Source organism: Botrytis porri (assembly GCF_014898465.1).
Source record: "Botrytis porri strain MUCL 3234 chromosome Unknown BPOR_006, whole genome shotgun sequence".
NCBI lineage: Eukaryota > Fungi > Ascomycota > Leotiomycetes > Helotiales > Sclerotiniaceae > Botrytis > Botrytis porri.
Window position 1 is genome coordinate 1,780,036 of NW_024066080.1, and position 26,465 is coordinate 1,806,500.

Genomic DNA, 26,465 nt, shown 5'->3' on the forward strand with positions numbered 1-26,465 from the left:
ATTACTGAGAGTACTTACGGTAGCCGGGAGCCATATAGAGATATTCATATGATCCTAGATCAGCTGTTGAGATCGATCAATAATATCAGGCTTCATCCGAATATTGCCTTAAAGATGATTACCACTGTAGTTTTGCAGTCTTGTTATTTTCCACATTTCTTAGTTGTCAAATTTTGGTATTAAAGAGATAGTGTACCATTAGTATCTATGCAATAGCCGTTCTTTGAAGATTCACCCATAGGTGCGAGGGTATGCACTGGACTCAAGTATGCCGAGTCCTAATGGAGAACAGAATCTGGTGGTAGATCCCGCTTCTGATACTGGGATCTCATCATTTTTTATGCTTCGTATTATATAAGTAGATTTGCTTTCCGTTTGAATCTTGAAGAGGAAAGACGATTTTGATAGAAGACTACGGTTGACTAAAGTGTTCCTAAACACATAATAACTTCAACTCGAAGGCTGCAACCCAAAGCACATACAAGAGTAATCTCAATCGACTATCGAACTTACTGTCGAGATCTAATGAGGCCAAAGAAAGCAAGGGTATTATATATAAAACAACGACACTGAGTTTTAGGACACACAACTTTCCCTCATTCAAATGGTTATGTTTCTGCCTTCTTTGCTGCTTTATCTGCATCAAAAATAGCAGCATAGGTTTCGACTTTCTCAGAGAGTAGTGTACTGCCAGGCGTATCTAGATTTCTGAATCCTTCCATCACACCAGCTCGATCATTAACATTCTTCTCTTGACTCCACTTGAATCTCCCCGACATAGAAGCGATCTCAATTTCTATACCAATGATGTTCTTAGTGAGCAATTCAATATATCGCTCAGGTGCATCCTCCACTTTCCATGGATGCGTTCCTGCAGTCTTGCCATAACCCATTACCGACGTCTCCATATGGTCGGAGAGATCAGATATCTGCTTTGCGAGAAATGCCCCGGATTCGGCTGACTTTGTATCGTAGTAAACCTTTGCTTTACCATAAAGCTCCACAGCTTCGTAATCCCAGGTAGGAACTACTTTCCCAGTATCAGGTTTAGTTTGTTTGTAAAATTTGGGTGTCACATAGTGATGAACTGGTCCGTTGAAAAATACGAGAACGTCATTCTCAAGAACACTTGATGCTGGTGACTTGTCGTCTGCTGTGCAACTTTCTATGATGGCTTTTGACTGAGGATTCTGTCGTGCAATGTGACCGCGAAGTCTACCAAGACCACTTGTATTCCCATCAAACTCCGCATCGATTATCCAGGGAATGTGACTGTTTTGAAGCAATGGATACGACTCCGATTTGATCGCAGTTGTTAGGATACCAAGGGGGTTCTGACGGATGAAGTCACGTAAAACCTCTGGTCGCTTCTCGGCGTTGCAATTTACGAGATGCATGATGTTGATGAGGAAGTAGATTCTTTGGGACAATGAACAGAGTGGGATTTCATATGTTCGCTGTCTTGTATCGATAGTAACACATCACAGGCACGATTCTGAGCGACCTCTATATATAGTATTGAAGCTCCCCATGTTTCCCCACATAGAGTCAACCAGTTAATTAACCTGCTTTGGTCAGCATGTTAATCGAAAGGCGTAAAATTCACCATGGAATGGCAATAGTCAAATAACATTGAGAGGAGGACTTCCAACTCATTCAAACCAGCTGCAAACAATCGCTGTGGGACGGTGATGTAAGAGCAGACCATCAAATAATAGACAGAATTTCGTTTAAGGACTCGTAGTGATTATTATCCCCTAGACTGCTAACTTACAGCGCCAATGTGACACATGTATGTTACGGGAGCTGCCTCTAGGGTCACGTGGAAGTGTCTAGAGTTCTCTCGAGGTGGTTTAGACTAAACTTCAAGTAGGAATTCAATAAGGTTGGTAACTGGTTGCAATTCTCGTAACTATAGTAATGAAACTAATGATTGTTCTTGAGCACGAAGCTCTACATTGTAATGAAATCCCATTCCCTTATATAGACCTTCGTACTGTACTGGAGCGTTCAGGACCTAGAGAGGTCCTGGACCTTTGGTCTGTATGGACCTACATTCCGTTATGCCTGTCATGCAGGGTCCATCACGTGCTAAGAGTCATGTGACGCGGTACCGAGGATGGACCGGCGTAACAATGTATTGAGCAAGAAAATTAATAACTTTATAAATAATATTATATATAAAGATCTTTATATTAAATCTAAAAATTAAAAATTATAGGAAAAATAATTAGAAATATTTTAATTGTATTTTTATATAAAAAAAAAATGATCAAAAACATACTAACTAAATTTATAAATAAATTTATATTTCATTTATAAAAACGAAATAGATCTAATAAATAACTTTTATATAAGTTATAATTAAAAGATATATTAAATCAAATTCTTAGTATTTATGAGAATATGAGTTTTCTTTTATAAGATTATATAAATATATAAAAGATGTGTTATTTATTTTTATCAAAATAGAAAGGATTGAATAATTATGTAGAAAGAAGGAATCAAAATGATGAGAATCTCTAATGTTTTCATTGATTAGTAAGGTCTCTGTTAAGCGATGGCGTTGTAATTCAGTAGTCTGAGGATAGTAGCACTAACTGAATATTAAAGAGCCACAACCCGCCTTAGTAAATTTTAACCAATTACCACGGGCTCAGATTCGTATCAAAAACTTCATATTTCGTATCCTTCGGCCCAAATAGTAATATCTACTCTTTATCGATATTGATGGATATCGGGAGTAAGATCTTGTCCAAAGATCGTTAAAGCAGCCATCTGCCCCAAACTTCTTTATTGGTGATGGTTGGGGTTTCCGACCTCCGAGCATAGCCACAGCAATATTGGAATCTTCATCAGCATACTACTGATGGTAAATTTTCAGCGATCACGTTTCGGGTCATCGCAAACATTGCAAACATCTCATCATCAAATCTCCAAACGATGGGCCGATTATTGGAAAGATGGGGATGTATCGCTTGTGTGCACTTTCTTAGAATTCCTCCAAAGTTTTAGGCTGTTGACAGCAATGTTTCCATGTCAAACACGGAGCTTTACGATTAATTCCAGAGATTGAATCAGGCAATTTAAGTCAATATGGATCCTCTCCCTGCATACCATGAGCTCAACAAAGATGTTACCACCCTCGCCGCTCGGTATCTCAACACCTCCGATCTCTACCTTGGCTGTCTCGTCAATTCTCACTTCAACGAGAAATTTGGCAATTATCTCTGGGCTAACCCATTCAGAGACGTAGCCCAAAGAAAAGAGCCATGTAGTGAGCACTCAATCTTACCAGTTACAAAGTTATCCACTGACTAGATCCAGGACTTGTTACCAAATTCTTCCTTGCCTCTACAAAACATGATCTCAAGACGCTCAAGAGAGTTCGAGTTCTCGACCTGCGTGCACTCCACGAGATCAGACGTGACAGAGCTCAAACGCAAGATTGCATTGTATTTGGGGCCCATCTGAAGCCCGAGTGGTTCTTTAAGTTCTTCAAGAATTTTTCAAATCTCAATTGCATTCTTCTCGCACCAACGTGCTCTGAAGACTATGGCGTGATTACCGGTGCTGACTTGCCAGATGATGATCATGCATCACCACAGCCAGAATTCATGAGCGCAGCTGGTTGCAATACCTTCAACTACTCCCTGCTTCTCAACCACAATATAACCAAAAACCTGATATATCTCGACGCATCCGAGACTGCCCGCAGCACAAACTGGAGAGCCATGTTCACCCAACAGAATCTTCCCAAACTGAGGATCTTGAAGCTGCGATGTCTGAGATTGACAGATACCATGTTACCACCCATCGTGACCAACTCTAGAGGACAGATTTGGTCTCTAGATCTTCGTGATAATCTCTTGACTGATAATGTAATCTACCCTCTGATACGAGGGTGTTTCCTGGGACGATTACCAGATTACAAACATGGTCCATTCTGTGCAATAGATGATGAGCTGTTTGAAGACCCTCCAGTTTATAGTGAGGTGAATGAAAGTAGCGATTCGTCTCCGAGGACAATAACTACACTTCGCCCTGATAGTATTCATGACGTCGAAAGTTCTAGACACGGAATAAATATCCTTCAGCGAAGAAATAATGCTGAAGATAATCTTTTACTGGTGACAGGCCTAACTCACCTATACATATCAAACAACAAATTCACAGCTCTTGCATCTAAAATCCTCCTCGCTAGCACTAATGTAAGCTTGATTGATTCATCAAGTCCCTCTCATCCAATGTCTACTTCTGTTTCTCGCCTCCAATTTCCGTTTCAAGCTTCAGAATGTATACACTTCTTCCTTCTCCATCCAGCATCAACTCATCTTTTTTATTTACCCCCCCCTAAACCCCCTTCTTAACAAGCGGTACTAATACCTACAACTCACAGTCCCTACAAGTCCTAGACATCGGATCCACCCGCCCCAATCCATCCAGCATCGACACCGACACACACCAACACAGCATCCCCTACCTCTCTCGAAAATGGCAGCCGCGTCTAGAAGTCCTCCGTATCCACCACTCTATCGTAACACTCCAACCACCAACCACCAAACCTTTCAACAAAAACTCCCATTCCTACTCCGACGAGTCCCCAATCACACCCACCCCACCAGATGACACCACCCCCTTCGACCCCCTCAATACCCCCCGTCTACACACCCTAACCCTAACCTCCCTACCTCGCAAATCGCCCTCACCATCACCCACAAACCCCAACCTCCTCCCTCCTCTCCAGCACCTCCTCCACCGCCTCACCACCCAAGAACAAACCATCCAAGACATCCTCTCCACCCAAAAACCCCTCACAAACCGACGCGCTCCCCCCCTCTACCCCGGCTTGCGAAACCTCATCCTCGAGTTTCTACCCGAGGAGCGAGTTGCCCACTACGGTACTGGTGGTGGTGGACGTTCAATTACGAATGATCAGGACGCGGATGCGTATCACCAAGAATTAGCTCGGGATTTTTCGTTTCTGAGTCAGGAGGATGTTTCCTCCGCGACGGCGACGGGGATGGGGAAAGAGAAGGTAAGAAAAGAGAATGAAGGAGTGCAGGAGGTTGATATTGTAGAAGAGTTGAGAAAGTGGAGAAAGAGCGAGGTTTTGCGTTGGGGTGGGAACTTGACGATTAAGCTGTTTTAGATGAATGTGGGAGGGTCGTGATTTGGAATTTTGCCATGGGTTTTAGCTGGGATGATTCAGTTGGTATGGTAAAGTCTCAATGTCTATCCTCGAGATACTTTTCCGCTTATTATCCAAATAAGATGCTTTAAACACCAGACCTCCAAAGTGTAATAACAGTCTCGATTTTGGGGGTTGATTTTTATTTGGGAGTTCAATTTCAATCCCTAGATATATACTCTATACCAATGACTAACAATATACAACCATACATACAAACTCCTCGACAATCCAATGTCAGTGCCAATTCCAGGACCATCTTTCCCCATTACCATGCATTTATCCCCAAACTGGATTTAACAAATTTCTCATAACTCATCAAATCAACATCCAAATAGCTTTCCACCTTACCCTTGGCATCTAAAATTGTAGGTGTTATTCATTGGTAATTTACGATTTGCAAATTCACCCGCTTAATGTTGGATATTAATCTCCGCCCCTGGCCCTCAACAACATAAACAACTTTTTTTGGTTGCAAGAATCCCCAGACCAGCCGTAGTGAAGACGGGAAAATGGTGAATGTATCACCTAACCTCCCGAGCAAGAATGTAATCCCGGACGAATCATTACCATTTGCCTTAGATGTGACTTGCTCGACTGTGGCAGCACCTTCCCTATCCCAGAACAATCTTCCACCCCTTGCTATCACAAATTTCCCGCCAATCTCCATCCTCATAGATCCCCTCATCTGCCCTCTTCCAAACCTCTTGCACCACTTTCCAAGCACGCAAGATATTCTGCATTCCCTGTCTTCTCTCTGTTCCCTTAAAGGCCTTCGTCGCTAGTTCCCTATCCGCTTCCGTTTCGGCTTCGCATGCTGCCACGAATAATGGCCATAACAACGCAGACATTGGTGCATCATCGCATAGCTCCGCTAGTCCGACAACATTGGCACAAGCAATTAGTGAAAGATTTGTATGTTTTTGGACTAAGGTATGGGACCTGGGAAGAGATTGAATGGTACGATAGAGATATATGAATGCCGAGTGACGATATGCTTCGGCATTATTAAGGATGGTTTGCATACGTGCTTCCTCGGGAGTAATATCATACTTTGAGGAAGCATCGTCTTCTTCGGTGTTCTCCCTAGGTGAAGAAGGTCCTTTAGCCACAAAACTTGGCTTCCAGTTCGTAAGAGCCATCTCTATAGCCTGAGATGTACTTTCTAATTCAGTCCGTAGAACACTTGCTTTACTCAATTGGTTACCTTCAATTGCGGATTGAAGAGAAGACTTGTAAGATAGCAGGTGTGCAAGTCGATGAATAATTGGCCATAGTTCTGTCGAAAGACCAAGGAGTGTATCAACCGAATCTAATGGTGAATTTTTGTTTGCCTCATTGGGTGAAAACGGTAAAGGAAATGGGCTTGCTGTAGGCTGCGAAGTAGTAGTTGGAGGTGTACCTAGAGAAAGAGCTGTAATGACATCGTAAAATCGAAAGGCCTAGTTTAATTAGAAAAGCCCATATGATAACCAGCAGAGAACATACTCGCTCGAGAAATAGACTCGTCGGACTCGGTTCCTGGTTTCTAGAATCCATAATCGTCATCGCTCCTTTCAGATGACCATGTACAATACTCGAGTTTCCGCGTTGTACGAGCTAACACATGATTAATTTGCGCCATAATAATTCATCCGGGGGTACTGTGACTTACCACTTCGTAGTAAACGAGTAACATTATTGCGCCTAAAATTTCTTCTCTATTTGCCTGATCATTTTGTTGAATGAGCTTTGCCAGCCCTTGTAAAGCGTTGTTGTGAAAATCTGAAGATTTCTCTTCATTCTCCACCCCCTTATATTCCATATGCGCACTACTTAGTGCGAATATTGCGTTCATCACCGGTGAACTGGCATGAGACAATGGTAGAATAAGTTGCCGAAATGGATTGCCTGTGTCTTCTTTGAATACGATGAGATGAGACAGAGTATTGCAGAAATGGTCCACGAGAGCCCTGCGGTTTCTTCTGTCTGCAAATTCTAGAAACACCGGTGAACTGAATTCGAGGAGAGGAGATGCAACTGGGGAAGGAGCAATCATTGCTAAATCTGGATATTGACTTCGTGATCGAACCAGTGTGCTGCCAGAAAAAGCATTGTCATATGGATCCTCGCGTATTATTTCTTCCACTTCGTTGTCGTTATCATAAAAGCTTCCCCAAGTAAAGCCGGACTGCTCAGAAGTTGCAGATAATGGATATGCTGTCGTTTCCTCCCACCTATTTCGCACATCTTCCGCACTTTTGTCTGTAATTATGCTAAGCCCTTGTGAATATTGTCGCGGCCATCGTTCGCGATCTGAGCCTGGGGAGCCATATTCGAGCGAGAGGGCAGATTCCGCATAGGCCGCCCTTCTTCGTTTTCGTGGCTTTACTGCTTCATATTCGCATTGCAGACCTCGTTCTGTACACCTATTGCATTGCGGACGTTCTTCGTTGCATTTCTTTTTCTGTGGTTGTTGTTAAAGACTTGCATGGGTTGATTGAGGGTCAGACTCCCTACCTTTTCCTTACTATGTCACAATTAGTACATCGGAAATCAATCAAAATCAACTACAAAATAAGGCAACTCACCAATGTATACATCCTTATATAACGATCAATATTAGCCATGATCATCCAATATAGTGAATCGACACTTACCGGCTCTCGACCTTTTCTTAGGAACTTTCGGGGGTGCCTTTTTGGTATACAGAAGCATACTAACGAGATGTGCAGAGCATAAGGTACAGATAGATATATCCTTTTCGAATATTGCACCGAAACCCCTCGTTCTATGCTACAAACACTGAGATCAAAAGGCCGAGCTGAAAGGGGTGAGTAAAATAATCTCGAAATAATGTTGGAGTTCTTCTTGCGCGCGAATGGTTGCACTACATCTCACAGAAAGTTACCAAAAAGGATTTCCAGTGCTGCAGGTGACAGACAGGCCACTGACATAGCTGGGGGAGGATCAGTGACTGGGAAACAGCGTGCGGGGTAAAGGCCCTGGCTGGTGCTGGTGCTGGTCGGGACCCCTTCCTCTTCCTTCAAGAAGCATCGGGCCTGATACCCTAAAGAGGTATGGGGATGTGATGAGTATTGGATACGAGATTCAATGTTTTGAAGTGGAGTTTTGATGATGGGCCGGCTCGTTGGTATTTGTATGAATTGGGTGATCAGACGATAGAATTTTCATTTGTATCATGCATATGCCATACAGATATCCTGGCTAATGCATCGGTCTCGGAGAAACTTTTGGTGATTCACCAAGTGCTTGGGTAGACATGATTGGTATAATGACTTTGTTTTTCAGCTTGTCATTAGTTGCCATTGGCTCTTCTTCCTCTTATATACAGTACATAATCCTCGGGACTCATTCGTTCACAAGGGGGTGTGCAATCGAACGGCGGTGACGCTGGCTCGGCTGGTCAACATGTACTTGCATAGCATCCTCGGTTAACATGTTATAGGTGGACGCTCGATCTCTGTTACTCTGGGATTGATTGAATTATATGTGACTGTAGGGTGCAGGAAGGTCTCTGAGAGTATACAGAATCAGGGGCACCGTTTCAACACTCCCAGTCTCATCCATCTTCTTGAGCTGGCTACTGGGTGTCACCTAGGTACATCTCGAAGAGGCGAGCCCAACAACCCAACAACCCAAGATCTTAATATTAGATTATCTCATCTATGAATTACATATCTATTTGTCCAATGTCGGCCACCTTGCTAGTACCTGAAAGCGAGGCTGCACAACAGAGAACACGATGTTGATAGGTTCATAATTGGCTATACCCCGGTTTGGGGTAGGACAACAGATCCCCCGCGTTTTCTGGAAATATTGTCAGTCCGGAGCAAAGGGGATCGATCGCATCGGGATGATCGTGTTATCAGAAAAGTCAAAAATGGTAGCACGGCCCGGGAGGGTTGTACCGATGCTTTGATATGTGTTTGGTTCCATCCATTGGATCTCAGCTTGGTGTGAAAGCCGATCACATTGCGTCTTCATGGAAGGAAATGATTGCAAGTAGAAGAAGTGGCGAGTTTCATCACATATTATTATGGATTGGGACAACAAGTTTTCTTATACCTACCCACTATCCAGATACTGTAGACTACACAGGCGTATCACATGGTCGGCGTAGCATGGGCTATAGATTGAATGTGAATCGATGAAGAGTTTACTATTCTTACTACTACCAGGTAATAGTAAGTGTACAATGTGATGATGTATTTTCAAGAACGGGAGTGCTATTAGATAATCCGAAGCTATCTATTCGAGGATTGATACGCACCAGTTCCTCGATTGGAATCATTTGGAAGGTTTATAATCATTCCATTGAGAAGATCGCCCGAACAATAAGAAACTCGTAAGCATGAAACAATGTAATGTCAAATTCAAATGCGAAAGTTATTCCAAATTATTGGAGAAAATTCTAGATAATTCCAAATCAGTAGATATGCAACAAATGCAGAAATGTGGTTGAATCACAGGATTGTCACGAGATGGCAACACTGACTGGTTAATCCCTATCCGGTCAGCGTGTTTGGTGATGTGTACTCTGTACGAGTACAATAAGATAAGCAAGGGCAGTGAGCACACGCTGTACATAGGGATTATCATCACTGTGTGACATTATAAGAGCCCCTTCATCATTCTCGAGGTCATGATTTGCTGGTTATGTTACGAGAATAATTAATAACTGCACGGCAGCTTGACATCACCAGTGAAATGAATTACAATGGTGATGGAGAAAACACTGAGCGTTCGCTTTATTATTATCTTTCGGCGTGAGTATTGAGCATTTTGACATCAATTGACGAATCTGCATTACAATAGAGGCGGCTCAAGTGGCAATCCTACCAGCCCACTTTCAAACGGTTTAATAATACTTCTTCATGAGCGAAAGGAACACGACGAATGTTCATTTTATACAATGGTGTGAACTCGCTCTGAATTCTAGAGGGCTGGAAACTATCTAGAGCTTAAGACAAATTCATATAGGTAGGCACTAGGCAGTGAGTAAAGCACAATGACTGCAAAATCAGGTTGTAGGTAGTTGTGGATTTCTCTTCAATGTGGCTTGTACCTTGTATGATGGATGAGAAGAGAAGAGAAGAGAAGACAAGACAAGAGAAAACTTGGAACAATTGAAAGTTCAACAGGCAGAGAATCTTGAAAGAAGGCATCATGGGCATCATGAACTAAAGAAATTCATGATCACGCTTCCAAGGTTTCAAATGATGTCAAGCCGCCACACAATGTGGCTGAAAAGAGGGGGCAAATGAAAAATGCGGGGACACCTGGGCAGCCTTTTTATACGGACCTGTAATTAAAAGATTCTTGACTGCAGGCACCACCACGAAGCAACATCAAAACAGATCTTTTGCGGGTCCCTGCCAACTTTATCTCCCTTTTACCTGTCTCGAGCCTGTTCTATTCTGGTTGATTCAGTGCATCCCTAAATAGTATACGAGTCCACCACGAGAAGTGGGATTCATCATCATTTGCTGGAAGCTCCCGATGTACCGGTAGATCTGGTTCACCAGTTTCATCATCTATCAAGAATCTATCAAGAGAAGGAAGATACAGTTGGTAACAAGTGAGATGAGATTCCTAGGTACTTACATCAATGCATGCATACTTCAACTGCAAGTTAGCCTGATGTGGAGAGCTTCTTTGAGATCAGACCTTGATATCAGTAGCACAATTCACTCCACCACAATTTGCTCGTTTGTTGCGCCATCTTCCTGGTAACTTTTACATCATTCAACGCGTTTGCTAGCCAATCAGCTAGCCTTTCCACCCATTATGAGACAATTACACCAAGCTACAATAGAATGTCGACCTTTCGGTGGATGGCAAGTTGTGGAGGCTGACGACATCGTTCATATCGAAATCTACCCCTCCATTACCTTGATTTAGCTTGTCAAACACTGGTCAAAGAAGCTTTTCGACCAAGGTACAATGATACAAATACTTCGCTATGGCCGCATCACTTTGGATGTTCTTTCCCTATACCATCTACTACTTGCTTAAGATACCCCTTAGTTCACAAACTTAATCATCGCACTTTTACGTACATCAACAATCACTTAAACACACACATACCTCACACTACAATCTTCAAATCGCAATCATGGACAAGATCAAGGCACTCCTGTAAGAAAGCTTAATCTGCAACTGCTAAAATGGCAGATACTAACCTTCAAATAGTCACGGCACTACTCCAGAACACGAGAAGGAAGTTAAGGAAGAGAAGAAGGCTGAGAAAATTGAGCAGAAAGAGGAGAAGAAGGCTGAAAAGCATGGAGCTGCTCACTCGAACGCTGGCGAAGGAAGCCATCTCGCAAAGGGCCCTCACTCTGAAACCCACCCACCCGCAGTCACCGATGCCAGTCATGCATCTCATACCACCCACGCAAATCCTACACCAGCAGGTGTGAGCCACACATCAGGAGGACTTGCTCAAGACAACGTTCCCCACAGACCTAGAGATTCTGAATTTGGTTCAGCCACCACTGGACCAAATACACATGCTCATGGCATCGATTCTGCAGCTCGCACAAATGAGGCTGGGCTTACAGGACACAATACCACAGATCCTCTCCGATCACACAATGCTGGTGTGCCATCAAACACTGCTTCTGGCTTGGGTGGTGTTACTACCATACCTTCAGGAAATGGGTTAGATACTCATGGTAGAGATAACATTGACCGTCACGGAAATTCCCACATTGGCAGAGATGTAGCCCTTGGAAGTGGAGCCGTTGGTGCTGCAGGGCTAGCTGAACATGAACACCGAAAGCATGAAAACACCAGTCTTGGATCCCATCCAACTCATGGACATACTGAGGGTTCTCACGGAACACATAACTCCGCTGCATTGAATGCCGCTGACCCAAGAGTCGACTCAGATTTGGATGGAAATCGTCTTCCAAACGAGACCTCATCTGGTTACGGTACGAAGGACGCGTACGGTACAACCACAACTGGCTCCTCAGGACATCACTTAGGTCGTGACGCTGCCGCGATTGGCACCGCAGGAGCTGTTGGAGAGGGCATTCATCATCATAACAACCAACATAGCCAAGGTGGTATTCGAGGAACTACTGGACCTCATACTACGGCGACTGCAAATCTTCTAGACCCTCATTTGAGTGGTTCCAGTGTTCCCACCGAAGATGCTCACACTCATCATGGACATGGCCCCCAATCTAAAATTCGAGTTGAAGGTGGTGGCGCTGAAGAGGCCGACGGTGTTCATGGTAGCAAGGGTACTTCTGCTGCTGCTGGCGTAATCCCTATTGGAGCCTACGAAGCTGGCCATGGACATAACACCACTGCCGGTCCACACACGTCTAACGTAGCCAACAAAGCAGACCCACGAGTGGATAGCGATCTCTCGAAGCAACAAACCCACCATTATAGGCGTGACGCTGCCGTAGCTGGAGCTGTCGGTGGAGCTGCATATGAAGCCAACAAGCATCATCATAACTCCGCTAACACTACTGCTGGTCCTCACTCCTCAAATCTCGAGAATAAGGTTGATCCAAGAGTTGATAGCGATCGCTCAAGAGAGCAGCATCACTATGGACGGGATGCTGCTCTTGCTGGCGGAGCCGGAACTGCTGCATACGAGACTGACAAACATCACCACAACACAGCAAACACTACTGCTGGTCCCCATTCCTCAAACCTTGAGAACAAGGTGGATCCAAGGGTCGATAGTGATCGCTCTAAGGAAGGGCATCACTACGGTAGAGACGCTGCCCTTGCAGGAGGTGCTGCGGGAACAGCCTACGAAGTCAACAAGCATCACAACACTCACGGTCTTGACCAAAAGCCTGTGGGTCAAGATCTTGGAGATAAACTTCACGGCGCTGAGAGGAACCGTGGTATCAGCGGACCTACCGGATTTCCCCATGAAAGTGGACATTCGGTATCAGCTGGTCCGGTAGGAACCGGTGTTCCAGGAGCCCCTCGCGGAAATGTCCAGGTTTCTGACAACACCCACGGCCATAATCCAAATGTCGAGCACCCAGTTCATAACTCTACTGGCCCTGATCATATCTTCACTGCTCCAGTCATGGACGATCCTGCGGCCAATGCTGCCCTTCGAGAGGGTAAGATTGACCAACATGAACATCGTCCTGGAGATGAAGGAGTTCGGGGAGTTGGACGTGATCACGGTGAAGATCACAGCTTCTCTACAGGTGGCGGACATGAGCACAGCAAGAACAGAGGATTAGAGAATGAGACTCACTCTTCTCCATTGGGTAACACTTCAGGGTCTGGTTTGAGCCACGGCTCTGGACTCACTGGGCACAACACTACATCTACCGGCAGCACAGGTTTGAGCCATGGCTCTGGACTCACCGGTCATGATACCACTTCTACTGGCACCACAGGTTTGAGCCATGGCTCTGGGCTCACCGGGCACAACACCACTTCTACCGGCACCACAGGTTTGAGCCATGGCTCTGGGCTCACCGGGCACAACACCACTTCTACCGGCACTACAGGTTTGAGCCATGGCTCTGGGCTCACCGGGCACAACACCACTTCTACCGGCACTACAGGTTTGAGCCATGGCTCCGGTCTTCACGGATCCGGCTTGACTGGTTACAGCACCGGTTCTTCGGGTAACAATGTTACTGGTTTGAAGCATGACGTTGGTTTGACTAGTAACAACAACACTTCCACCGGTACTACAGGCCTAAGCCATGGTTCAGGCCTCACTGGACACAACACCACTTCCACCGGTACTACAGGCCTAAGCCATGGTTCAGGCTTGACCGGACCAACTGGTACCCATGGCCTCTCGGGCGAAAAAAGATTGGGAGAGACTTCTGAGTTTGGAAACACCACCAATAACCGAGTTTTGTAAATTAAATCGGCAGGCAAATGAGTGGTCGATTGAATGATATAATTCATGTGATTTATGATGATTATGATGATTTAATGGTTTCAGGTTGTCTTATGCGGGCTTAAGGCTTTTATGTATATTAGTTAGTTTTATTTGTTTATCTATGAATGGGAATCGAATGGAATGAATATGACATTTACAGAATCATAAAATAGTAGAATGAAATGTGATAAACTGCAATTGTTCATTGGAACTTGTTAGATACCATCAAAAGATTTAAGTTAAAGCAGGTGAATTCTAGTCTATAATCATGAAAGATATCCAAGCAACTTTTATTTTTGGTAGCTTAAGACTAGAAGTCTAGCTAGTCAATGATATCTAACAATGACGTCGTTCCTATGTGAACTCTAATGTTCCTCCTATCCCTCCTCTTCGATTTGAAATTTTGGAAACTCCATAAGTGTTAGATCTAGAATACCTACTAGGCACTTGTACCTGTCGATCGCTTTGACGATTATATGGAATTGATCTTCTGTACATATCACCTTCATCGTCTGTCTACAAGTTCTCTTCTCTTCTCTTCTCGATTAGAATAGAGTATTTCCTTTCATATATAATTATATAGAGAACCCAGGTACCTGTTTCCTTTCTAACTTTCTATCTTTCCCATCCGTCCATAAAATTAGTATACGCAACTTTGATTCCGCCACATACAGATACATATATAAATACATACACGCACAGCGTGTGCAACGCAAAGCTTGATTCGCAAAATCAAAATCAAAATCCAGCATCAGTATGTGTAATCGAGTACCGATGCCCAGTACCAGGAAACATCATATCTATCATCATTCGTGCTATTTGATCTCCTCGCCCTGGCTGTATGTCTTGTTGGTGATGGGTCTGTGTATTCCGTTTCGATGGCCGGTTTATTGGGTTTTTTCTGGAGCGCCGGTTTTGGAGGTGATGTTGCTTGTGGGGGGTGAGAGGGAGAGGGGGAGGGAAAGAGAAAGTGAGAGAGAAAGAGAGGGTGGTGATCGGAGAGAGGAAAAGGGAGAGTTTGATAGGAGTGCGAGTGGAAGTGTGAGGATCCTGCATCATTTTCCCTTGTGGCAGCTCGCTACGATGCTAGATTTGATATACTGTATTTGTAGCACGAGTTGGCTTTTTTATTATCTCTTCACCGTGGTATGTTGGGGATGCGTGCCTCTGGTGTGTCTATTCCAATTTCCTCTTGTGGGAAAGATTCTCAGGAGACAGTTGAGGAGGGGATTGTTATTGCGACGGTTTGGACTGCAGTTTATTGAGGATAGGGTGGGGGTTTTTGATATTCCGGGGTTGGAGATTGATACGGATGTGGATGGGTTGATGGTTGTAAGGGGCGTGACGTGGAGGGTGAGCGCGATGAGTTTGGTGGTGCATGGGGTGGAGGTAGGGATGAAGATGGTGGTGGGGGAGGGGAAAGAGGAGGAGGAAATCGAAATTGGGATTGTGTGTGAAGAGGTGGTGGTTAGGTTGGGGAGGGGAATTGAAGTGGGAGATTGTTTTGTGAGTGTGAAGGGGGGGGAGGGAGAGTCGAGTTTTAAGGATGCGGAGGATGGGATGGAACGGAAGAGTGATGATGAAGGGAAGAATCAGGTGTGGGAGGTGAATTCGAAAATGTTGAGAGCTGTTAAGGGGAATGAGGTGGAATGTGAGAACGGGATTGAGGATGGCAACGTCAATCAAAATGAGGATAGGACGGTAAAAACTGATATGATTAACGGATATGTACCGATAGATACAGATATAAAAGAGGGCATCAAAATCATCCGAACCATCACCCCAGACGACACCGAAGCCGCCAACGAACAATACAACAAAACCATCCAGATGATCCGCTCCACAAACAGCATTGAAATTTGTCGTCAACAAGTCCAGCACCTCGTGCACTCCAAGTCCGAAAGCAACCCCCACGAAACCGTAAACGAAAACAGCAACAACGATATCCGCGCCGCAATCTGTTCGCAACTGCACCGCCAACCCTCCATCACACACCCACCCTCCCGCTCCATCAAAGTCACCACGCTGCAAACCCTAGTACCACCTCACATCCGCGCCATCCTACATCGACTCCCCATGCTCCTCCGGCTGCTCCTGAATCCCCTCGCACACTTCCACCCTGTGAAAATCTCCTCGCTCACAGCTACCGGATCCGGAAAATGGATTCAGGAAATCCTTTCCGCGAAAGTCTTCAAAAACACTACTATTTACACCCCCCCTTCATCTCTCTCATCTCCCACCTCTCCCACCTCTCCCATCTTCTCCTCCGCATCTTTCGCATCTCGCAGGTCATCCAATCCCCATCCCCATCTCCCCACCACCTCCTCCTCATCTCCCATCCCCCCCATCCAAAAACGCATCCACGAATGGCTCCTCCCCGCCAATTTCGTACTCCAACTAGATTCCATCACCGGTCTCGCACAAGTCCCCTTCCTTCCCGCCTACGACATCCACTGTTCGCTCTCCAGCACCAAAATACAAGTATATCGCACTCTCCCCTCCGCCAGCGCATTGAAACAAGTTGTGCGGCTGGGGGGCGCAGATGCCACGTTTGCGATTCCGAGTTTTTTGCTGCCGCATCATGAACATATAGTACCTGCGCGAGCGGACTCGTGTGGATTGGAAAGAAGAGGGGAGGGGAAGGGAGATGATACATCAAAAAAAGACGAATGCGCAGTTCACATAGCAGCACATGCACAATTACCCATAGTGATGGATCAAGAGCTCTTAGATTGGGTGGCCAGTGTCGTAAAAGCGAGTAAAGTAATCGAAGTCGAGAAGGAAAAACGATGGATGGACGAAGAAATCCACGGATTTAGAGATTTGGTGGGGGTTGTGAAGGGAGGAGTGAAGGATGTATGTATTTTCATTTTCGATCCTTATTTCTCATCATCTCTATTATTGAAATACTTTTTTTCAGCACTGCTTCCAATATCCCATTCCCGCGCCTCCCCTTTTTCTTCTCCTCGGTAACTGATCGAATCTCGTGATGAACCATAAGGCTCACAAAGGAATGAAGAAAACGCTTGTCAGCGCTACGGTTAACGATAAATGGATTGCCAAAATGGTAGGGAAGGTGACGAAGAAATTGGAAGAGGCGAAGGGAGATGTTGGATATGCGGGTGATATTAAGGTGCCGCTGGGACCTTATAGATTAGGAGAGGAGGCGAGAAAGAGAGGAGAAGGAGATAAGATATTGCCTTGAGGGACGAAGGGAAGAGGTGAAGTGTAAGGATATTGTAGTGAAATGTAATATAATTTATATAGAATGCCTTCAGCTTGGTATACTGGGCAGTGAAAAATTGAAAGGGCTAGATATATACCCAAGATCCATCTAAATTCTAAAATGATGGCAGCAGCCTCCGAAGTAAGCAACCATATTGCAGATCGTTACAAACAGGCCATGTCGTTAAGTCTCAGATCCTCTTATTAAAAACTCTCTTTGCTCGTCCAAATCGACTCGTGTGCGAAACTTTAGAAACCATGATCTTACAAGGCTCTTTCAAATGCGATCACCCATCACATCATACCACATCACAAACCTTCGGCCTCTCTCTCCTCACCTACCGCATTTGTGCACCACTGCACTAATCCCGCAATCTTGTCCGAAACCGTCGACAACCTAGGAATATCATGACCACCTCCATGATTCCAAACCTTCTTCTTTCCCGCACAAAAGCTCGCCAAATTCAGACCCGCCAACCGACGGGGATCTTTCTGCCCATAAATATGCACCGTAGGGATTTGTATCTTCCATCCCTCAGGAACTTGTATGTCATATGGATTATCCAGGTCTATATTCTCCACATTCAGAATTGAAGTTTTCTCCGCCTTTGTATTCCAATAATCATCTCCGGGTTTGGCCGTTTCGACCGAATTGGCAGTCGCAAAGAGTTCTTTCACAGATTGCGTTTCCAAATCTCGTGCAAAGGATGGAATCTCGATACCCAGATCTTCGATGATAGGTAATGGCATACCTCCACAGATAAAAATGGCACAGCTGAACGGTAAAGGAACATGTGGTCGTGTAACCTGATGATCGAGCAAGAAACCTGCGACAAGCGCACATCCTTGCGAAAAACACATTACTCCATCGTATGGACCATTTTTATCAAGGTGTTCTTGGAGATAGGAGTAGGATTCGCGGATGGCGGAGGGATCTGAGGAGTGGTAATAGGCGTAATATGGAGGGTTGAAGAAGAGGGACACCCCGGCTGCGGGGGGAGATGTGTAGGGACCATCGAGGAAATCGAATGTGTATGAGGGGGGAAGGAGACGGCGGAATGTTGCTGAGGAGTATGTGTTAGAATATGGTTTTATACAGTGGAAATGGATTGTAGAATGGGAATCTGAGTGAATATGCCTAGGGAAGAGAAGATAACAGACCAGATTGAATAGAAAAGATCTCAGCGCTTGTGCCTTTTCCATGTAAACATAAGAACCTCATCTTGACAAAAGTTCGTATATCTCGCGCAAATTAGAGTTCTAGGTATCCAAAATGCAAAATATGAAAAGGATATTTGTCTTATCTTATATGTAATTATCCATGATAGCAAAGCACACAAGACCCATTGAATCGCAATAGAAGACTTCGGTGCTCGGTGTCCGGTCATGTAATCACTGTAACACCACATCCCACATACTGACTGTACTTGATGTGCTGTGCCAGCCATACATACCTGACCTGCTGTAGCGTGTTATCAGTCGAGGGATTCCTACCTTGGATTGTGTTGAAGAGTATGATGGATGCATTAACTTTTTTCCATTCTTTCGAACGCCCTCTTCTTCCCAAAGGAGTATTCCATTTGTGCGATATACACTTGAAGGACCTTTTTAGACGAGAGAAAGCTGTATGAAAGTATCAATTCGAGCGTGGAACATTTGGTGGTTCTGTGCTGTGCTCTCTCTGTAATCTTAGAGCGTTCGGTAAGTTTCCGGAGTTTGTCAGTGGACTGATAGGATGGATGTCTGTGCTGAGCCTATATCTTAGTGGTCGTCGCGTCGCAGCTCGGAACTAGTGGGGGTCAACAAAATCAACAAAACATACCTAGATCTAGACGACATCTTCAAAACCCCCCTTTGCTTCCCATCTCTCGAGAACACGGCATATCCGTATATTCTTCCAGTGGAAAAGCAATACAGTATCTCCTGATGTCCGAGAAATGCGTGGTTGAAGATTACCACTTCGAGTGGAGGGCTATTTTTAGTGCTTTGGTATGGGCATCGGAGTCGCGGAGTGTTGTGTTATGGCCAGCTCTTGTTGATTCAGAGAGTTTGTGTCTATGAATACCATTGTGGTTTACGAGAAGAGCTTCTTGTACTGTGTGTCAATGTGCGATATCGTATGGATTCTGGCTTAATGGGTGAATAGTTTCATTCTTCTTTCATGATATCACTGAGTAGTGCTTTCTCATGGAGCTTTCATGACTTGGAAATGGTTGTGTTGAAATTTTACCTATATTAAACTACCTCAAACATGGAAAGTTCCAATATCCTATATGGTTCACTATAACGCTGCGCAAACAGTCAGTAAATTTCTTTTCTTGCCCCAAACTCCAGAGAATCAAGTTTATCATGTCGGGCTGTGGACTACATACCTCCTGATATGTATTACACCACAACCTTCCGGGTATCTTCATCCTGTCTATCATGAACCGCATACAGTTCAATGCCCCCTTATACTCAACAAATAATATCACTACCATGGCTTTCAACTAGATCGGAAACTCTATACTTGCTTCCACTGCTGCTGTACATCCAAGGTGATATGCAAACTATGGAAGGCCGTGAACTATGAATCCTCGCTTGGATAAAGCACAAACTTCTCCTGATACACTGATTCGAGACTTGGAGGAGGATCGACTGTGCTCCATCCTTAGTAATGACTTATTTTACTGTCCACCAGCGAATCGCCACAGTCCCAATAAAATTGCTTCTTGTCCCAGTCCCAAAAAAGCTTTCCGCTGCAAAATAATGCTCGGCACTCCGACTTTGAAATTGGCTCCCCAAGGATCAAATTTTGGATCGAATTTCTTTTGAATATTTCGAGTCCCTCGCTCCACGAGCCACTTATGAGATACACAAGGTGTAATTCCATTTCTATATTTGATGACTTTAAATTGTCTATGAATGTTTCTAGCTCTGATAGATGAAGCGGTACTTCGTACAAATATACTGATTTCAGATTCGGCCATATACGACTGGTGAGAATTGTTCCTAAAGAAGGCACCGATGGATTAGGTTTCTCCATGTCTAAGTTCCCCATCCCTATACCGAGGTAGCATAGATTGATGTCAATCTTTTCTAGAGCATTTGTGTTCACAATCGCAGAGAGATATGTAATCAGACCATCTAATTTCTTGGGCGTCCACTCATCTTCTTCATCGCTTTCATCATCGAACCCATATTGGTTATAAAACGTGAACTGTTTTAGCCGCTGTGTCGCAGCTGAAAGTGCTTGGAAGCCCTCAAATGAGGCCAAAGTTCTGTAATCTCTGGGACCCTTTATTTCAATGCAGATGTTTTCGAGTAACCTGCCAGCCTTGTGGATAGCCGCTGGAAGCTTAAGAAGTATCTGAGCGGATGGTGAACTCCAACTTTTATCGATTCGGAAATTTGAATCGTCATAATCCCCACAGCCCAATAATTTGGATTTATTAATATCGTCGATGAGTTTATCCTCATTTTCACAATATCCAATCAATAATTTTGATTTTGAAAAAAATCTTAGATGAGGGCGATGTTCATAAAGATTATCACGGTCCTTGTCGTAAACTTGAAGTGTTGTTGCCCTTGGCATTCGAGCGACCGCAGTGCTAACGCCCTCCAGAAATACGTTCTCTTTTGTTAGGTTTTCTTGTTCTGCAAGGAGATGTTTATACCGCTCAAAAGCTTTGCTCCAGAAGATTTGACGCAAGATTTGGTGAACGTTACTATCATCTGATCCATCCGATACATGAAACCCATAATACAAGATACCCATTAAGATACTATTATACGATCCAGCAGATATATACCGCCGATATAACTCCCAACTCATCCTGGACTCTCCCTCCTCGTCTACCGAAAGTTTAGTATTCATCAAATCCTCTAGAGATTGACGTAAGTACCTAGACTTAAGACGACGGAAATTCTCAAAGCTATTGGCCAATACGCGGTCCAAGCAACGAGTAATGACTCTTACAGTTCTAACGCCTTTGCCGATAGTAGAATGACGAGAGATCATATCAAGGCGCGCAAGGGATTGTGTATTCAATTCAACACGCACAATAGGAATAAGAAAGGGTGAGCTGACATTGCAAATCCTTCGGCATACCAATCGCAGTCTCTGGATCGTTTTTACGCTCTCTTTAAACTCTTCATTCCTTCGACTCCGTTTGGCATACTTTTGATAGCAAATGGTAGAAGGAGGCTCGGCGAGCTGTGGCTCTACAAGAATGCCCAAAATTATTCCCAGTAAGTCATCTGTAAGTTTGAAAAGTTGTGGCTGTGAGACAACCCCCCGGCGCGAAAATAAATCGTCAAAATTTGCGATCGAAGCATCCAATGTGCCCACAATGCTTTCTCTTAATTCATTCAAGGACGGAAAAGAATCATCCTCGGCTTCTGCTTGCTCTTCCCCACTTTCTCCAAGATGCGGACTGGCATGGAATCTTGTCTCGCCTTCTGACTCTGATCCAAAATCGGGTAAAGCATCTCGTGAGGCTTCGTTCAACGTCAATAACAGCGAGTGCTCTATCAAATCATCCATCTCAAAACTGGAATCCCCCAACTGGCGGTTGAAGAAATGGAGATATGAAGGATCGGTCCTCGAACAAATGTCTTCGTTTCGAGGCGTATTTATCAAGCTGTGAAATATTGACCAGCTGTCTCTTCTTAATGGTGTTTTAAAAAGCTTTAAAGATAGCTATATTGATAAGACAGGTACAGTGACCTGTAGTTGATAATCTTCCTGACAGGACTATCTATGAAGGAAGACGTATATGTGAATTGGATATGCGTCCCTCGATGTTGTCGATTGAATAGACAATAGATTACAAAAGCTGTAATAAATACAACGATATAGAAGTAATAATCTGTATGTTTTTGAATCAAGAAGGTAGAAGGACAGATCTCTTTAAATATACAAAATTCTTGAATAAGAAGCTAAGAATCGAGCCATAGAAAATAGTCTCCTTCCAGAGCGAGGAAGTGATCACTACCCACTTTAACACGTGCTCCTCCTCCTAACCCTACCCTAACCTTACCCTAACCCTCTGATCGTCTTTTCCCAATTCTGCAATCTGGCTTGAATATCGTAGTTTCCTTGTTTCGATGCAATTTTGGATATTCAAATAAGTTACCAAAAGATTTCGCTTGACGTACAAATTCTGTTTACTTGGCCTATTGTTCCAACTCACTTTTTGTTCTAATACGCTCCCCTATTTTTAGGATACCTACTCGATGCGCCAGCCGACGATCTCTGCCTCCGACTCACTCAGAACGATTTCATCTCAATGACTCCCTCAATAGGCAAATGAATAAAACGACAGAACTCGGGGAAGTCGGTTCACAACTAACAGCAAATGAATCTCATACGATAATTCGTTCTAAACAAAACGGATTATCGACACGAATTAACAGAATGCGCCACGGTGAATAGTAAATGACTCCTCACTACAAGTTTCCTTATGAGCAAAACAATTTAAGTCTCCTGAGTACTCTTTTCTTTCCCCTTCCCTACCCCACCTTCTTGACAAACTCTCAACGTGTACACAAAACTAACCACAGATATTCCCCCTCCCTTTCCAAAACAGTATATGGCCTACAACCCACAAACCCAAACCCAGTATTCACCATGTCAACAACCTCTAGCCAGATCTCAATAGACATGAACCTCAACCACATCGAGGGCAACTGCCTACGTAACCCAATCCTTCCAGACCCCGCTAAAGCCATCATCACCACTCGCTTCAATCGCGATTTCGATCCAGACTTACCCATCTTACCCCTATGCATGCACTCCACCAACAGGGATGTGAACAAGCCGCCAACCGAACTCGGTGTTTATGATACCAACAAGGGTTCTAGCTTTCATTCCCAGGGGTAGGAATGTGATTTAGGTGGGGAGGTAAATTGAGCGGTCCTCTCCTCTCGGTGCCAAGCGTGCAACAGTACGTACAAGGAAGATATAATCAAGGCGATTCGTGCATATTGTACATCATGGCTATGCTGCGTCGACACTGGATAATGGTAGGGAAGAGAATAAACCCCTACGGGGAAGCGCGGAAGTAATGGAAGTAATCGGACATGCTAGAGCGAGATTTGACAGTCAAGACTACGATGAATTGCGAATTTACAACATTGTCAAACACGGACTTGCACACATAACAAAATTGGAGAGAGCGCTAGGCGAACACATGTCGGCGAACAAAGATACTATGGTGAGACAAGAAGATAGACTTGGAGCATTTATATCGGAACAATAATCGAAAATGGATTCTGGCCAGGCTTACGAGTCGGCCTACGCCTTAATTAAGATCCGGAAAACAACCCGACGTACGGCCCAGTTAACTACCCGGCTTTCAACCCCCATTCAACGCCAGCCTCTATATCCGCTGGCAAATGCCCCTCAACATACCTCGGAGAACGGCGTTCACAACCCAGCAGCCTCCATGGTAGTCATGATTCTCACGGATCCGCGCTCGAAGAGAGAAAGTCCAGAGAAGCTCGCAGTCAACCCATGCGTGCCCACAGCGCATCCAAGATACCTCGCAGCCATAGCAGTACAAGAGCTCGCCGTCGATTCGAATTTGACCTTAAACATTGCAGAGCACCTCGCACCAAGGGCTGAGGAATTTTGATTGATATCGGGACTTTGTGTTTTATTTATGCCTGGCTTTTAAAATTTCCTTAAGCATACTCTTGTTTTACGAGCTGGGTCAAGCGGATAGAGATCCGAAGGTAGTTCATGTGCGGTGCGGTGTATGTCGTTTACATCATGATGACTCTTGGAAAAGCAATCTCATGTGCAAAATTACCATACAATCTAAGCGTGATTTAAAGAAAGATCAAATTTACTCTCATCTCTTTCCTACGTAGAGTTAGTATGAAGATTACAACATAAACGACTTAGGTGAAACTTACACTATGAAGTACGATCCAATTATCACTGCTAACAATAAGCCAACAAAACCAGGTTCCAAACTGATTCCCCCGGAAGTTGATACAGTTGCAGGTGCAGAGCCTAAGCTTGAGCTGCCTGTCGAAGTCCCTGTCGAAGTTGATATTGAGTTATCCATACTCATGCTAAAAACTGGTGTTGTAGGGCAATTCGCATCGTATAACGATGGGTTTACAGCATTTGTGCCAGTCTGATTGTTGTATGCCAATCTAATGAGCGTATCCTCTGCAGCGTCGTATTTTGGCCATCCGTAGTTAGTCAAGCCATTTTCAGGATTCTTGGCGAAGGCAGCCCATGCCCCACGCATGTATTTTCCGATTGCTATCTGTTCGGTCGTCTCAGGAGGGTTGGCAAGGTTTGTATCAAAAAGAAGGGGTATTTCGGCCGAATGCCATGCACCAGCATTGGGAACAATCATCGTATTTGGGAAAGAGCCAAAGTAGCGATAACGCCAGGTGTTGACATTGGCTTGAATCGAGTAATTTGCGCGGTAACCACTTGGGCAAGTGAATCCGATTAAGTCGATAAGCTGCGCAGCCACATCGGAAGTGCTGATTCCTTGAAGCGCATTCGCGGCGACAAATAGAACGGCTTCCTCATCATTGCTTCCAATCAATAGGGGTTTACTTGTGAAGTTGCCGGCTAAAGAGCGTTCAGTGTAGTTGGAAAACACGACAATCTCGTCGACGGTAGGCAGGAAGCTTCCTAATATACCAAAAGATCCACTGGAATTTGGGGTTGCAGATATCCCATTGAGAATTTCCGTTGTGTTTTTGGTACGCATACAACTAGTAACGTTGCTGGAGGATGCGCCCCCACATCCCAAAGCTTCGCTCACATTGTACCAGGCTGTAGCGACATACTCTGCTGTGCTTGGCAGATCCCAACTCTGTGCTGTGCCAGACTCTTGAATGAAACCAGCAACAATGGGGTCTTGCACCCAAGCATAGCTGTATAGATCGACCGATGCTGAACCAGCACTTTGTCCGAACAGAGTGACACGGGAGGCATCACCACCGAAATTCTCAATGTTGTCACGAACCCACTCAACGGCTAATCTTTGATCTAGGAGTCCGACATTGGCAGGACTATCGGGGCTACCAGAAAAGCCAAAAATGTTCAGTCGATAACTAGTTTTCAATCAGTATAATCCAAGAGTCTGAGAAGCTTGAGGCTTACTTGAAGGTTACCACAATCACATCCTCTTGTTCCACAATGTATTGTCCATTGTATGCTGGGCTGGCAGATGATCCACTACTGAACGCGCCTCCATAAATCCACAATAATACGGCCTTCTTCGCATCGCCAGTTTGTGGTTTCGTCCACACGTTCAAAGTCAAGCAATCCTCGCTCTGTGCGGTCAAGTCTCCAAGTAGGGTCAGTAATCCCAACCCTGTTGAAGTAACATCTGACTGTGCGATGATGGTAGCATTGTATGTGGTAGTTTGGGCAGGACATGTATATCCCTACTTTTGTATTAGCAATTGACAAGTGCCTTTAGGGAGTTTTACTCACAAAGTTGGTACCATTGATGGTCGTATTACCATTGTATGCAACTGGCGCGGCGAATCTCAAGTCCCCGACTGGTGGTTTGGCAAATGGAATACCAAGATACTCGGAAACTTGCGAGCTATTTAGACTAGGATGTCCATTGACCGGTCCACTGCTTGTCTGAACAGTTTGTCCGACGGTCCAATTCGATTGACGGCTCTCCAAAGGAGCGGAAGCATTTGCAAATACCACAATGGCAAAAATCGACAATACTGAAAGCTTCATATCGAAAGACAGAAGGAAGGAAGAAAAGAGTGAGAGACGGTGATACAAACGGAGAGGGTTGAGAAGAGAGAGAACAATAGACGGGCCACAATCCAGGGAAAGGAAAAGCCATCTTATAAGAAGACGAGTACGACAATGAAGATAATGTTTATCTGTATTTAGAATTCGACTACTCTCTACCTTTTGGAGGGAGGTTAGATGCTACTAAAATCTAGGAAAAGCAGCCATCCTATACAGCATCTACGAGTAATGGCAGTATTATGGTGCATCGCAGTGCGGCTTCCAAGTTCCCACGTATGCGATTGCCGGGACTACCCATCATAGTGGCTTGGCGTGCAGTAGTTTTATCTGCATGACTACGAGTAAGTCGGGTACCCCACTTTCAGGCCACCCCTCTTTTAGGCCACCTTAAAAAAGCTTATTGTAGAAAGTAACCTTTTATTTTA

At 44.5% G+C, this 26,465-nt stretch overlaps 9 protein-coding genes across 9 annotated transcripts; 4 read left to right on the forward strand and 5 right to left on the reverse strand.

The window, feature by feature from the left end:
• Positions 1–608: 608 nt before the first annotated feature.
• Positions 609–1,397, reverse strand: EAF01_005043 (uncharacterized protein; the record flags this gene model as incomplete). The annotated part of the gene is made up of 1 exon (XM_038913298.1): positions 609–1,397. One exon carries the CDS (start codon positions 1,395–1,397, stop codon positions 609–611), a length of 789 nt encoding a protein of 262 aa, XP_038771384.1.
• Positions 1,398–3,096: 1,699 nt separating this feature from the next.
• EAF01_005044 (uncharacterized protein) lies at positions 3,097–5,152 on the forward strand (the record flags this gene model as incomplete). Its single annotated transcript, XM_038913299.1, has 3 exons — positions 3,097–3,277; positions 3,328–4,211; positions 4,400–5,152. 3 exons carry the CDS (start codon positions 3,097–3,099, stop codon positions 5,150–5,152), a joined length of 1,818 nt encoding a protein of 605 aa, XP_038771385.1.
• A 653-nt stretch (positions 5,153–5,805) lies between these two features.
• On the reverse strand, positions 5,806–7,888 carry EAF01_005045 (uncharacterized protein; the record flags this gene model as incomplete). The annotated part of the gene is made up of 6 exons (XM_038913300.1): positions 5,806–6,633; positions 6,680–6,790; positions 6,846–7,637; positions 7,691–7,700; positions 7,762–7,774; positions 7,831–7,888. 6 exons carry the CDS (start codon positions 7,886–7,888, stop codon positions 5,806–5,808), a joined length of 1,812 nt encoding a protein of 603 aa, XP_038771386.1.
• Positions 7,889–10,522: 2,634 nt separating this feature from the next.
• Positions 10,523–14,060, forward strand: EAF01_005046 (uncharacterized protein; the record flags this gene model as incomplete). The annotated part of the gene is made up of 2 exons (XM_038913301.1): positions 10,523–11,332; positions 11,387–14,060. The coding sequence occupies exons 1-2, from the start codon at positions 11,310–11,312 to the stop codon at positions 14,058–14,060; spliced, it is 2,697 nt and encodes an 898-aa protein (XP_038771387.1). The 5' UTR covers positions 10,523–11,309.
• Positions 14,061–15,164: 1,104 nt separating this feature from the next.
• Positions 15,165–17,286, forward strand: EAF01_005047 (uncharacterized protein; the record flags this gene model as incomplete). The annotated part of the gene is made up of 2 exons (XM_038913302.1): positions 15,165–16,937; positions 17,083–17,286. The coding sequence occupies 2 exons, from the start codon at positions 15,165–15,167 to the stop codon at positions 17,284–17,286; spliced, it is 1,977 nt and encodes a 658-aa protein (XP_038771388.1).
• EAF01_005048 (uncharacterized protein) lies at positions 16,362–18,941 on the reverse strand. The gene is made up of 2 exons (XM_038913303.1): positions 18,468–18,941; positions 16,362–18,370 (listed from the first exon to the last, which is right to left on the reverse strand). The coding sequence occupies exons 1-2, from the start codon at positions 18,526–18,528 to the stop codon at positions 17,616–17,618; spliced, it is 816 nt and encodes a 271-aa protein (XP_038771389.1). The 5' UTR covers positions 18,529–18,941; the 3' UTR covers positions 16,362–17,615.
• Positions 18,942–19,972: 1,031 nt separating this feature from the next.
• On the reverse strand, positions 19,973–21,831 carry EAF01_005049 (uncharacterized protein; the record flags this gene model as incomplete). Its single annotated transcript, XM_038913304.1, has 2 exons — positions 19,973–20,180; positions 20,249–21,831. The coding sequence occupies 2 exons, from the start codon at positions 21,829–21,831 to the stop codon at positions 19,973–19,975; spliced, it is 1,791 nt and encodes a 596-aa protein (XP_038771390.1).
• Positions 21,832–22,917: 1,086 nt separating this feature from the next.
• Positions 22,918–23,923, forward strand: EAF01_005050 (uncharacterized protein; the record flags this gene model as incomplete). Its single annotated transcript, XM_038913305.1, has 3 exons — positions 22,918–23,165; positions 23,260–23,503; positions 23,570–23,923. The coding sequence occupies 3 exons, from the start codon at positions 22,918–22,920 to the stop codon at positions 23,921–23,923; spliced, it is 846 nt and encodes a 281-aa protein (XP_038771391.1).
• Positions 23,924–24,119: 196 nt separating this feature from the next.
• On the reverse strand, positions 24,120–26,019 carry EAF01_005051 (uncharacterized protein; the record flags this gene model as incomplete). The annotated part of the gene is made up of 4 exons (XM_038913306.1): positions 24,120–24,153; positions 24,207–25,373; positions 25,423–25,709; positions 25,759–26,019. The coding sequence occupies 4 exons, from the start codon at positions 26,017–26,019 to the stop codon at positions 24,120–24,122; spliced, it is 1,749 nt and encodes a 582-aa protein (XP_038771392.1).
• Positions 26,020–26,465: the final 446 nt, after the last annotated feature.